The sequence below is a fragment of the Triticum aestivum genome, chromosome 5B, assembly GCF_018294505.1.
Source record: "Triticum aestivum cultivar Chinese Spring chromosome 5B, IWGSC CS RefSeq v2.1, whole genome shotgun sequence".
NCBI lineage: Eukaryota > Viridiplantae > Streptophyta > Magnoliopsida > Poales > Poaceae > Triticum > Triticum aestivum.
Window position 1 is genome coordinate 696,359,527 of NC_057807.1, and position 12,307 is coordinate 696,371,833.

Consider the following 12,307-nt stretch of genomic DNA (forward strand, 5'->3'; position numbering starts at 1 on the left):
TGTGTGGTGTCTTTTTAGAGGTTGGCATGTATGTCGGCTGCTGGCATGTACTCTGGACGATGGCATGGCCGCTGGCATGATCTCTGGCCGGGGGCTGTTTTAAAGTTTAAATTGTTTTCTCTGTGGACAAGAATTGGGTCTGCCGATTGGGTGCACCGGTCCGACATAGGCGGACAACGAGCGGGCAGCCGACCCAATCGGACAAAAGACGTGCACGTCCGTTTGGATCGACGCGTTGGAGTTGTTCTAGACAAATGCACGCTGATCGCCGACAAAGCGTTGGAGTTGTTCTAGACAAATGCACGTTGTTAAACAAAATCTCAGCACATACACCACTATCAAACGACATCAAATGCATGTACTCACTCGTCTAGAGCGAACTAGGCGGATCCATATAAGGTCATGGGTGAACAGTTGCACACCCAAAAAAATTGGCAACGATTTATATACTGTCAACAGTGGTGCAGTTTGAGCAATAAACATCAGGTTAATTCATATATATAAGCAGGCCGAGTCAACGAGCATCTCGATTTCATACTCCTGCACAACCCAATTCGCCGGCACAACTAGCTTGGTTCCCTCTCACTAGCTCGCCAACCCAGTTACCGTCGCAAATTTTGCCATTATTACATGAGTCATCGACGCGCGCCATATCATCATTGTTAGTACACGATTTGTTACATTTTGTGTGCATGATTTTTCCCGCAGCTAAAGGATAATGACGCCATGCCGTGTTTGTGGCTACGAAAAAAAATGTAATATTGCATAGTAGATGATCTTCAATTTTTGCCATTTCTTTAAGCTATTTTAGGTATTGCTACTGCGATAGGAAAATTGCTCTTGCTATGTGAACATTTTAGATATCACATTGGAAAAAAAAACATTGAACACCCAATTTCGAAATCCTGGATCCGCCACTGCAACCAGTGGTTGGATGATTAGGAGACCAGTGGTATCCTCAGCCCACGAGGATGCAAATCCTGGTGCTCGCATTATTCCTTGATTTATTTTAGGATCTCCGGTGACTACAAGGCCTTCGTGATGACTTCCTCAATCTCAAGATGATATATCGGCTCAGTCTCTCGAAGATGCTCATAGGGATAGAGTCTACTTGTTCATAGAAATGAGTGTATACCAAGAAAAAAATAATGCACTACACAAAATAGGGTCGCTATTGGACGCGCTATAGCGTGCTATTAGCGAGATATTATACATTGATCCATTTAGCGAGACAATTTTTCACGCGCTATAGCGTGCTGCGCTACTTTTCTCAGTGGTGTATACGCCAGTATATGAGTTTTCTCAGTGGTGTATACGCCTATATATGAATGTCTACGTCTGTATTGTATTTAAAGAAAAAAACTTTTGTTGAGTTAGCATGTGGAACGACAATGATATGATAGGAACGGCTACCAAACACACCCGTAGATTCCGGTTATCGCTCGGACCGACGCAAAAGAGTAAAATAAAATAAAATAAAGATTCGGACTCGGACATAGCCGTACAGGCATGCGGCCCCAAGTGTACAGTTCTTTTGACGAGGAGTCAAGCCAAGTCTACTCCTGTCAGCCGGACCATGTGCAAGCGCAACCACAGCAAGCAGCCTCCACCCCGGCACTCCACGCACCCCCCTGGCCCCTCCGTCGATCAAGATTCAACAACTGCCGGCGACATGTTGGCCACCGGCGAGCTGCAATCCCTGGCTCCCCAGCTGGATTTCCTCGAGCTGGCCAAGCTTCTCCGGCTCAAGGTCGCCGGAGAGCCATTTCCTCACAGCTTCATCCACGAGCTGAACGCCTACTCCGCTGCCCCCGCGGACCTCGTCCGCGGCCGTGACCCCGCTCCGGGCACCGGCCAAGCTGGCGACGGCAAAGGGATGGCGTGGTACTTCTACAGCCCCGTCAATTGGCACGACAGCGCGGGTGGCGCGCCGAGGCGGAACCGCCAGGTCGGCGGCGGCGGAGAGCGGAGGTTCTGGCACCCGGAGGGTGGCGAGAAGCCCATTCTGGGCCCGGACAGTAAACCCGTTGGGGCGTACTGGCGCACGCTCTCGTACGTGCTCAAGATCAATAATCCGCCAGGTGCTAAAAAATCATTCAGAAACAAAAGGCTGGGCTGGTGCATGGTCGAGATTGGCCTCCAGCAGCAGCAGGACGGCGCCGCCGGCCAGCAGTGGGAGCTCTGCAAGGTGTACAGGTCGCCCTCGCCTCGCAGTACGGCGGATCCGGTCGAAACATCCACGGCCGCCGCCGCCGGCGCACAGGGCATCCTCCCGGCTGCCGGTAACGGCGTATCTGGAGCTGAAGGCCGGCCGCATGACTCGGCGCTGGAGGGCGAAGCGATTCCGGAGGTGCTCGGCGGCGATATGCCATGTCCTCCGGCACCGCCATCTGCTTTGTGTGACTACAATGTCCATTTCCCCGGGGTCAACCGGAGCCCAGCTCTCCTCATCGCCCCCGCCTCCATACACGGAACTCTTGCAATTATGAAGAAGACCGATGCTGCGTCGGCGGCGGCAACCGTCGTAATGAAGCTCGATGGTTCATCGATACCGTCGGCCGAGCGGATGAAGGAGATGGCCAACCTCGTCCTCGGTTTCGAGAGTCCGGTGGTTGTTGTGTCGGCCATGGGGAACACCGCCAGCAACATTCTCCTGGTTACATTTACTTCAAATTCAGCTCTGATGCTTGCTATGCGACCAAGTGTTTCGATTCGTTTAGCATTATAATCCACCACTACATGCTAATTAAATATGGCCGTGCAGGCCGCATGGAAGGCACTGAGCTGCGACCTCCAAGAGGCGAGCGAAATCGACGAGTTCAAGAACATAAGGGAGCTGCATCTCAGGTGTGTGCTGTGTTTCATTTCCTCTGCTTTTCTTGTGCATCCGGTCCTCATATGTAGTTTTTCCTCTACTCTGTTCTCAGGACGGTTGATGAGCTTGGATTAGATAGCTCAACTGTTTCAGGTATGTTGCTGTCATTCTCTATCTCTTGTACCGGCTAGATTCAGTGCATCATCCCAGATTCCCAGGATCTTACCTTAGATTTACATTGGCAACAAAGTAGTTGAATATACTTTCACTTATGCAGTGCAAAAATACTAATCATGTGCGCTGATGCAGTATCTAAACACGTGCACTGCAGAACATGTACTAATCGTATTGACCATGCCATTCAACAACGAACTGAGACACATATGAAATGTTGTATGATATCACAACTATATCATAATCGGATCACTCATTATTTAGCTTTTTCTTTTTCTTTCTTGGGCTAATTAGTTAAGCACTTCGCATTCCTTTGTTTTCACAGAAAAATATGTTGTCATGACAATAAAATTCTCTCTCTCTCTCTCTCTCTCTCTATTTTTTTCGCAATTGAGCAATAGCATTGCATTTATCACCGTTAAACTCAACAGGTTCACTGGATCAGCTGGAACAACATCTTCAGTATGCAGCTATGACAAAAGAGATGACTTCTATGACACGAGATTGCCTTGTTTCTGTCTGTGAAGGCACGTCTACGAAAATGTTTTTCGAGTATCTAAATAAACTTGGGAAAGGAGCGGTACAGGTACGTACTTCAAACAAATGCAATAAAATTTGATGGATCCAAATGCAGTAATTTAGTAGTTTAACTAAACCATTTTCTTTCTTATGTCTATCATTCTTTTTCTAGACTCTAGAACCTTTTCTTATTTATTTTATGTCCTATTGTCTGAAAATCTATGTATATATGCATTTGGAAGATAGTGCAATAAGGTAGTAGTACAAGATTGCTACAAATATTTCTCAATATCTTGCTGTCACGAAATATTGATCAATATGTTGCAGAAATATTTATTTTCCAAGATGATAGGAACAAGCTTGACAGTTTTGGAGTTTTGCTTCTATATAAATATGTTCCTTTAAGCATATTTGGTTTATGGATGCGTAGTGTCATATCCCAAAATAACCAATTTAAGTCCTTATCACTAGAACGGAAATCTGTACTTAAATTTTATATCTAGTCAAATCGGCAAGTAAACTTGACAGTATAATGGTGAAAGTGCGTATGAAATTTCAGGAATGGGAATTGCATACCGTCGCTGCTTTTGGAAGTGATGGAAATGACTTGGCTGCAGCTATCATTGGCAGAGACTTGGGATTAGAAGAAATACAGGCATGTTGTCTTATTTTGCTTATATTACCTGTTGAAAGCTCATTTGTCCTAAAAACTCCTTCAACACCTAATAAGGAACAACCGGCGCACCCACCCTGCGCAGGAAGATGGGTGGGTGCGCTACGAGCACACCTGCTACCCTAGCAGACGCTAAAAGTTACTACCTCCGTCCCAAATTATAATTGGTTTTTGTAGGCTTTTTTTCGATAAAGGATGTTTTTTATTGACTCATAATGTAGCATCAAGGGATACAATCATAATGAGTACAACACCCGGCCTCTGCATAGCTAGAATGCACACAGCCAATACTAACACACACAAATGATCACGTCCGCATGGAGCAAAGTCATACAAGACCGAAGCTATGCCGGACGAAGTGATAAAAGGAAAAATTCCTGAAGCGATTCGACAATATACGGTGGTGACCATCGGCACCCATCATCTCTTGACAACACAAGCAATATGAGAAAGGTTCTTCAAAAGCGACGCCTCCAGGAAAGGAACGACGCACAAACACCGCCGTCGCCGTTTTTGTAGGCTAGCCTACCAGAAATGTCTTATATTTTGGGACAGAGGAAGTACTAATTATGGATCCAAAAGCTTTGTGTCTTTATTTTGATCATTATGTTTCTGGGAAGTTATCCATATGTTGAATCAAACAAGGTAGTATAATCGATTCTGCAGTATGTTTCTGTACTCCGTTGGATTCTGCAGTATGTTTTGTGCTAGTATAATCGATTTCCCTGATATGAAATAGGTTTGGAAGGATCAAGACATCTTCACGTGCGATACTAATGTTTGTGCAAAGGCAATACCAGTACCCTACTTGACTTTTGATGAGGCAGCTGAACTTGGGTTCTTTAGCGCACAGGTATTCTCCTTAGTTTAAAATTGAGACCAGCTTTTCTACTCTCGGGTGTAGGTACACCCGAGTTTGGAAAAAAAAAAGAAAAACATGATCAAACAATGTCAAAAAAATCTGCAGTTTGGGGACATGAAACTTCATCAAATGTTCAAGCTTTTTGCACAGCGGAAAAAACATCAGAGGAGCTCTCAGCAAAAAAAAAAACAAAATCAATGTTCTAAGTTTGCGCACTGTTTGAGCATTGATTTTTTTTTGTGAGAGCTCCTTGGATGTTGTTTTTAGCTGAAACTTTGCAAAAAGTTCAAACACTTGATGAAGCTTGTTGTCTCAAGGATTTCAGATTTTTTGGACCTTGTTTTATCACATTTTTCGAAGTTTTGCAAACTCGGGTGTACCTACACCCGAGAGTAGCCACAACTTTCCCTTTAAATTTCCTTTAGGTTTTGTGGTTCAGGTGTTGGCTAGGCAGTGAACTTTATGGCATAGTTTACATCTTTTGTCATATGTTTCTCTTTCGCGGGAATTTTCGTCTGTGTTACTGGATTTGTCATATTTCCTTGCTGATTTAGCAAGCATGGTCCTTTATTATTACACTTAGTCACTCACACCTATAAACTTTTTGCATGCTAGTCAATCCAACTGGCTACGGAATGTGGAATATCAGTAAGAGTTAAGAACTCGTTCAATCCTGAAGCACCGGGTACTCTGATTACTAAGACAAGAGATACAACCAAGGTTTGTACCACCATGTTATGGTTGATTCTTCCATTGTTTCACGTGCAATAACAATTACCGGCCCATGAATCTACTTCTTTTTTCAGAGTGCATTATCCAGCATTGCGTTGAAATCAAATATTACCATTCTGGACATACAGAGGACAGGTACTCTGGACCAGAGTGCTTTTGTAGAAAAGGTATTGAAGCAATAGACCCGTGTCTCTTGTATTATGCATTTATTTATTGAGTCATGTTCGTTATCTGATTATGTTATTTGTGCAGGCCATTTCAAAATTTAAATATTTTGAATATTTGGGCATCTCTGTCGATTGGGTGGCTACTAGTGAAAATATGTCATTTACACTAGTTCCGTCAAAACCTTTGAGTCAGGATTTGATCCAGCTGGTAAACATTTATCTTGCTATTGTTTTTGTAAAAAAAAAACTGATCCTGATACATTTTATTGTTCTGATGATGTAACAGGCGCTTGATAATGCAGTTAAAGAACTTGGAAAAATTGCAACTGTTCATCAACGACAGGACATATCAGCCATCTGCCTAATAGGGAACCCGCAGATGTCGTTACCCATTCTTGGGAAGGTAAGAGCCATATGTAAGCTTAGCAACTGAAGCTTTGTCTAGTATACTGACAATGTTGAAGATCACTTGTGATTTTGCATTGCTGTCGCAATATAGAGGTCAGTATCATTGAATGCTTAGATGTTCATGGTTGATCCTTTTGTATCTTATATCTTGTTATCTGTTGATGCATGCCAGGTGCTCAATGTTCTAGGGAGCAACAATTTTGATATTGAGAAGGTCCCCCGAGGGTCGCCCAAGGTATTCCACTCCACAAAAATGAACATGACATTCTTTTTTGTGCAATATAGGTAGGGGTGGAAAATGAAACTCAAAACTTGCGACTTAAATGAGTAACTCAGGTACTCGGCTTGAACTCGTGTCCTAACTCAGAACTCATGCATTCGTGCTATCTACTCCGCTACTCGGAGTATTTTTTAGCATATCCTCAAGTTTATAAATGCTTTTTTTAATACTACTTGGATATTTAGATTTGATGTATTCATATTCTGTTTTTGACCCATGTAAGCAGTTCAATGAGTCGTGCCGAGTTCATATTTCAACTTATTATGTTAACAAGCTGAGTCAGGCTTACTTCTTATCTTACAAATTGGAAATTTGTAATGAGTCAGAGTCAGCTGTAAATAATATAGGAACTGGGTTCTTGTGTTCCACTGCGCCTATCTGCTTAAAAACAGATTATGCAAATGGGGAATTGATTTGTCTTGTGTTTTAAAACTTGGACGCTAATGGTTCATGTGCAGGTGGCGAATGTTTCTTTGGTTGTCCGTGACAATGCGGCAGAACGCTGTGTACAACTCCTCCATTCTGTATTCTTTGAGCTTAACGGCTGCCCGGTCCCGGTGAACTCACAAGCTGCAGCATCGGGCTCGAGCGACAAGAGAAAGGCGGATGGCGACCACCCGGATGCTCCAACGGGCGTGCGTCGGGAAATGGCGGAGACGGAATCCCTGGTTCCTGAAGAGTTGGAGCGCTCGTTGTTGTCGAACGACGAAACTCTGCAGTTGGAGTTCCAAAAGTTTCTTTCGGACGATCGAAACTACGAACCATCTGGTTTACTGGATAACGTGTGGACTCATCAGGATGATGAACCACCAAGCTACGTGTGGACTCATCAGGATGATGAACTACCAAGCTACGTGTTCCAGACTCATCAGGATGATGAACCACCAAGCTACGTGTTCCAGACGCAAGGGGGGCCGCCGCCGCGTAGGTTGAGGCTTCTCTACGGCGTACCCTCCAGCCACCGCTTGCAAGAGGTGCTCAATGTTCCACCGCGGACGCCTCAAGAAGTCGGCGCACTCATCCGCATTCACCGCGGGGTGCGCTCGCGAATGTGCCTGGTTAGTCGCTTCTTTCGGTTTTCCAGTATACTAGGTTCTTATAATAAGTTAACCTATATATGTCTATATTGTTTGAGCGGCTGAAACATCGGTAAATGTTAAAGTAGTTTTTTATTGATTATATCCGATTATGTTGTTTGTGCAGGCCATCTCATTTTTTCAAAATATGGATTATTTGGGCATCTCTATCAATTGGGTGGCTACTAGTGAAGGCAAGATGCCGCTTACACTTGTTACATCAGAACTGTTGAGTCAGGCATTGATCCAACCGGTAAAACATTTACCCTTGTGTTTCGTTTGTTAGAAGAAAATTTTATTCTGACACATTCACTTGTCCTGATGATATAATAGGCGCTTGAAGAGGCAGGCAAAGAGCTTCAGAATACCCCAGCCGTTCATGGACTGTACAACAGATCAGTCATTTCCTTGACAGGGAACGCCCAGTTGTCGCCAAGCAATCTTCGAAAGGTAAGATAGAACCACATATACTCTTGTCACTTCTCGAAAAAAAAGCATATACTCTTAGCAACTGCAACTCTGTCTGCTGCTTGTTTGATTGCATTTTTCTAATATCACTTGTTATTTTTTCATTGTTATCAAGCATCAGGGAATGCATGTTATTTTAGCTGCTCATGGTCAACCAGGCTGTATTTTTTTTTATCCTGTCATTCTTAATCATTTCTTGCTTTTATGTCAGGTGCTCAATGTTCTAGGGAGCAGCCCTGTTGTGGTCGAGAAGGTATCTCAAGGCTCGTCCAAGGTAACTCACTTCAACACAAAAATGACAGTGATTGTTTTCCTTTTTATCTGTGCAATTTCGGGACCGGGTGGCCATGTTCCGGTTTGAAAAAAAAATGTGCAAATGAGGAACTAAAATCTTGTGACTACGCAAGGGATGTGATGGTGCTAATTGTTCTTAAGCAGGTGGCTAAGATTTCCTTGGTGGTCCATGGCAATGTGGCGCAACACTATGGAGAAGTCCTCCGTTCAGCATTCTTTAAGAACCCAGTGGATTCATCCGCGCCGTCAAGCTACGGCGTCAAGAAGAACACAGAGGATCCACCCTCCGGCGGGTTCTCTGAAGCCGGGATCAGTAAGATATCCGAAAGGGTGCGTCGCCTGGCAATCGACTAACCAAGCATGCCAAGTGTTGCACACACCTACAGACTTTGCTTCAGACTTGCTCCTAGTTTGATAATATACTTGACGACAACGTCGGGGATTCGGACGAGTTGATTTCTAGTATCATTCCTTGTTTGGGGTCTGATGATTAATCACTGGTGGTATGGTATTTCTTGAGCAAGTTCTAGTAGGAATTTGATTGCAAGTTGTTGTTCTTGTTCTTGTTTGATCCATGGGTTCAGGGGTAGGAAAAAAAATGACTGCATTACCTCTTTGCCTATTAGTATAACGCATGAAAACATATTGTGATCTCTTGATCTGGGCCTGCAAAGGAAACTGCAACAAAGACATGGAGCCAGAATACCTCTCTTTTGTACCTGCAATTCTGCATGTGGCACATGTACATGACCGTCGAAACCCTGGAATTATACTAGCAGCACCCAGAGAATTATTCATGGCCTGAACTTCCGATACTTCGGATATCTTAACACCAATTTCCTCTCCTTCCATCAAGTTTTCACTTTAGCATATGGCAACAGACGACAGTACCGTATTCAGCGGAGTGTTTCAGTTTCTGTGGTGCAAGTTATAGCCTCTTCTTCTGAAATTTTCTGAACCCAGGGGTTGGCCGTCAAGGAAAAGATATGCAACTACATCACAGTTCCAAGGTTCTCATCTATACATACTGGCATGCGCACTGGTCTCCAGAACGACCATGCAGAACAGTTACATACATCCATCGGTCGCAACTAGCTATCTGCATTGTGCTACCTACAGCTATTCAAGTTTCTGCTCAGTTCGCCGATCTCGAGCTTCAGTGGCAAAGTTTCCATTCCTCTTCATGGAAGCGCTGATCCGGACATCCATCGACTAGGTATTGACACTGTCCTAGTACCTGTTAATCGAACTTCTGCTCAGTTGGTGCCTCAAGCCTCTGCAGCAGAGCCTTCTTTTCCTCTTCGGGGAGGGCGTTGAATATGAAAACCGACTTGTCGCCAATGTCGTCCTGCGTTGCCAACAACAGACCAGAACATAACATAATAGTAAGACTCAACCAAGAAAATGTGTAAGAGCTACAACTGTCGATAAACACTTGCGAGAAGGCAATTAGACTATAATACCTTGATGGGCTGCTGGAATTTCCTCGCGGCGAACACGGTGAAGAGCGCCATCCACACTCCTAAGAGGCTCATTTTTGTCCCGTCGTTCATCAAACCAGACTGCATACATGTTCAGAGAACAAGTGTAAGAAAATTGAGCTGAATCTTTTGCATTCCGTCTGGTCTGATTCAGTTGAGATGCTAAATCTCATGCGTCTAATTTACCAGGTGTCCAAGAAGAAGGATGGGGATGACAAACGTTAAGATACCAGCTTCTAATTTTCCATAGCAGAGACCTGTGAGTGAGAGTGCATTTTTTGTCAGACACATTTCTCAAATTGAACTGTTCAATCATTCATTGAAAGGATTTCATTCAATGAACTAATCAATCAGAATGCATCCAGTTAACAATACAAAGATCTCTAACACTAATGAAATCAGCGCCCGCAACAGTCCAAGGATTCTAAGATGAACCAAATCTCTTCCACAGTTGAGTCATAAGCAGAGACAGTAGTAATTGCAGGAGTACCTTCCTTGAAGACGAGGCCTGTGAGCGCCGCGAAGGTCGGGCCGACGAACCACATCGCCCCGGGGTGCTCCAGCACGTACCGGACGAGCCCCTCGTCGAGCGGCCGCGCGGCGAGGGCGTAGGTGCCGACGGAGCCGAGCACGCCGACCGCCCAGAGCGCCTGGAGGAACCGCTTGATGGGGGTGACGTAGATGTGGATCAGCACGAGCGACAGCCCGAGCCCCCCTGCCCCGGCGGCGAAGAAGAGGTCGGCGCCCCGCCGGACGGCGTCGCCGACCGCGTTCCCCTCCGGCAGGAACGACCCCGAGGCGGCCACCAGGAAGGAGGCGGCGGCCGTGACCAGCCCGGCCCGGTACAGCAGCACCTCCCGCACGTCGGCGTCGTCCACCGACCAGGGCCCGTACACGCCGTTGTAGACGGTCTGGTCCACGAGCCCGTCGCCGGCGGCCCTCGCGAGCCGCAGGGCGCGGCGGCCGCTGCCGAGGGGCGCGAGGAGGGCGGGCTTCTTGGAGGTCGGGGCGAGGAGGCGGGGGTGCGGCGGCAGCGGCGCGAGCCGGAGGAGGGTGGTGGTGGCCATGGACATGGACATGGTGGAGGTTGCTGAGCTCGGTTTGGTCTTCTCGGGGGATCTTTTTCGTGGGGTGGTTCTCCGGTGTGGCTTCCGGTGGGATCGAGTGAGTGCGTGCTGGCCGTAGGCTCCGCGGACGGTCAGGATATTATCTCTGATGTGGATCCAACGGCGTAGGCATGCAATGGGCGAGCGTGTACCCCATTTCCCTTTTTTTTTATAAACATCATCCTCCTTTATTCAATTGTCATAAGGGTTGTGTCGTTTACGATCAAAGGTATGACATCAACAGGAGGTGATTTCAACCAAACACTAGGAAGAGAGAATTTGGCTATTGTAGCCGGCTGATGAGCCACCATATTGTTCTCTCTATTACAATGCTCATAGATGACATGATTAAAATCTATTACAATGTTCGCCTCCACTCCGCCTGCCAAAAAAAGATACCGAGACCACCGAACGATCACTCATTGTCGCAAAAAAAGAGTAGGGGGTGGAGAAGGACCACCGGATGGGGGAGGGAGGGAATACGCCGGCGACAGCGGGCCTAAACATAGAGATGGTCTCGCGTGACGGCCTGTGATGAAACTGGTCACTCAACTCCATGGACTGAAACGGTTTGAGACGGATTTGTGGGAGCTCCTATTGAGCGCTTTAAGCGCCGCCGAAGTCAATCGGCGCCTACAGCAAACGACAAGTGGGCCAGCCCACGAATGCACCTGAGCAGAAATTGGTTCACGAAAAAAGACCTGCAAAACCTGCGAGTACGAGGCATGGTTCAGCTAACCACTTCAGCTCATCAATCACTTTGACTAAACTGAACACGAATTCTTAAAGAACTATTGCAGCCGCGTTACTTATTACGCAATAAACCTTACATTTTTATACTTTAATGAAAAAAAGTTTATCAAAATTCGAAAAAAGTTCACGAATTGAAAAAGTTTATCGTTTCTGAAAAAAGATCATCCAATTTGATAAGAAAAGCTCATCTACTAGAAATAAATCCACCAATTTCGAAAAAAGTTCACAAAATGTGAAAAAGTTCATCGATTTTAAAAAAGCTAATAGAATTTGAAAAAAAAGTTCATCGAATGCAAAAAAAGTTCATTTAATTTCAAAAAAAGTTCACCGAATTTGAAAAAGTTCATCGGTTTTCAAAAAAGTTCACCGAAGCTATAAATAAGTTCACCAATTTTTTAAAAAGTTAATCAATTTGGAAAAAAGTTCACAACTATGAAAATAGGTTCATAGAATTTCAGGAAAAGTGCATTGCAAATAAGTTCATTGAATTTAAAAAAAG

General features: G+C 45.2%; 2 protein-coding genes across 2 annotated transcripts; one reads left to right on the top strand and one right to left on the bottom strand.

Moving 5' to 3' along the window:
• Positions 1 to 1,570: 1,570 nt before the first annotated feature.
• LOC123114323 (uncharacterized) lies at positions 1,571 to 8,979 on the top strand. The gene is made up of 16 exons (XM_044535760.1): positions 1,571 to 2,656; positions 2,765 to 2,847; positions 2,928 to 2,968; positions 3,421 to 3,575; positions 4,068 to 4,163; positions 4,921 to 5,034; positions 5,659 to 5,763; positions 5,850 to 5,942; positions 6,028 to 6,150; positions 6,229 to 6,345; positions 6,523 to 6,585; positions 7,089 to 7,688; positions 7,834 to 7,959; positions 8,040 to 8,156; positions 8,386 to 8,448; positions 8,613 to 8,979. Exons 1-16 carry the CDS (start codon positions 1,577 to 1,579, stop codon positions 8,820 to 8,822), a joined length of 3,186 nt encoding a protein of 1,061 aa, XP_044391695.1. The 5' UTR covers positions 1,571 to 1,576; the 3' UTR covers positions 8,823 to 8,979.
• Positions 8,980 to 9,434: 455 nt separating this feature from the next.
• LOC123114324 (uncharacterized) lies at positions 9,435 to 11,091 on the bottom strand. The gene is made up of 4 exons (XM_044535761.1): positions 10,440 to 11,091; positions 10,136 to 10,206; positions 9,932 to 10,030; positions 9,435 to 9,816 (listed from the first exon to the last, which is right to left on the bottom strand). The coding sequence occupies exons 1-4, from the start codon at positions 11,026 to 11,028 to the stop codon at positions 9,709 to 9,711; spliced, it is 867 nt and encodes a 288-aa protein (XP_044391696.1). The 5' UTR covers positions 11,029 to 11,091; the 3' UTR covers positions 9,435 to 9,708.
• Positions 11,092 to 12,307: the final 1,216 nt, after the last annotated feature.

What these genes read in the sequence shown, in the direction of transcription:
- LOC123114323 (XM_044535760.1), top strand. Translation starts at nt 1,577, where the DNA reads ATGTGCAAGCGCAACCACAGCAAGCAGCCTCCACCCCGGCACTCCACG. An exon ending in ATAAGGGAGCTGCATCTCAG is followed by an intron (nt 2,848 to 2,927) that starts GTGTGTGCTGTG and finishes CTCTGTTCTCAG; the next exon opens with GACGGTTGATGAGCTTGGAT. An exon ending in TGGGATTAGAAGAAATACAG is followed by an intron (nt 4,164 to 4,920) that starts GCATGTTGTCTT and finishes GATATGAAATAG; the next exon opens with GTTTGGAAGGATCAAGACAT.
- LOC123114324 (XM_044535761.1), bottom strand. Translation starts at nt 11,028, where the DNA reads ATGTCCATGTCCATGGCCACCACCACCCTCCTCCGGCTCGCGCCGCTG. An exon ending in AGGCCTCGTCTTCAAGGAAG is followed by an intron (nt 10,207 to 10,439) that starts GTACTCCTGCAA and finishes TCTCACTCACAG; the next exon opens with GTCTCTGCTATGGAAAATTA. An exon ending in AATTCCAGCAGCCCATCAAG is followed by an intron (nt 9,817 to 9,931) that starts GTATTATAGTCT and finishes TTGGCAACGCAG; the next exon opens with GACGACATTGGCGACAAGTC.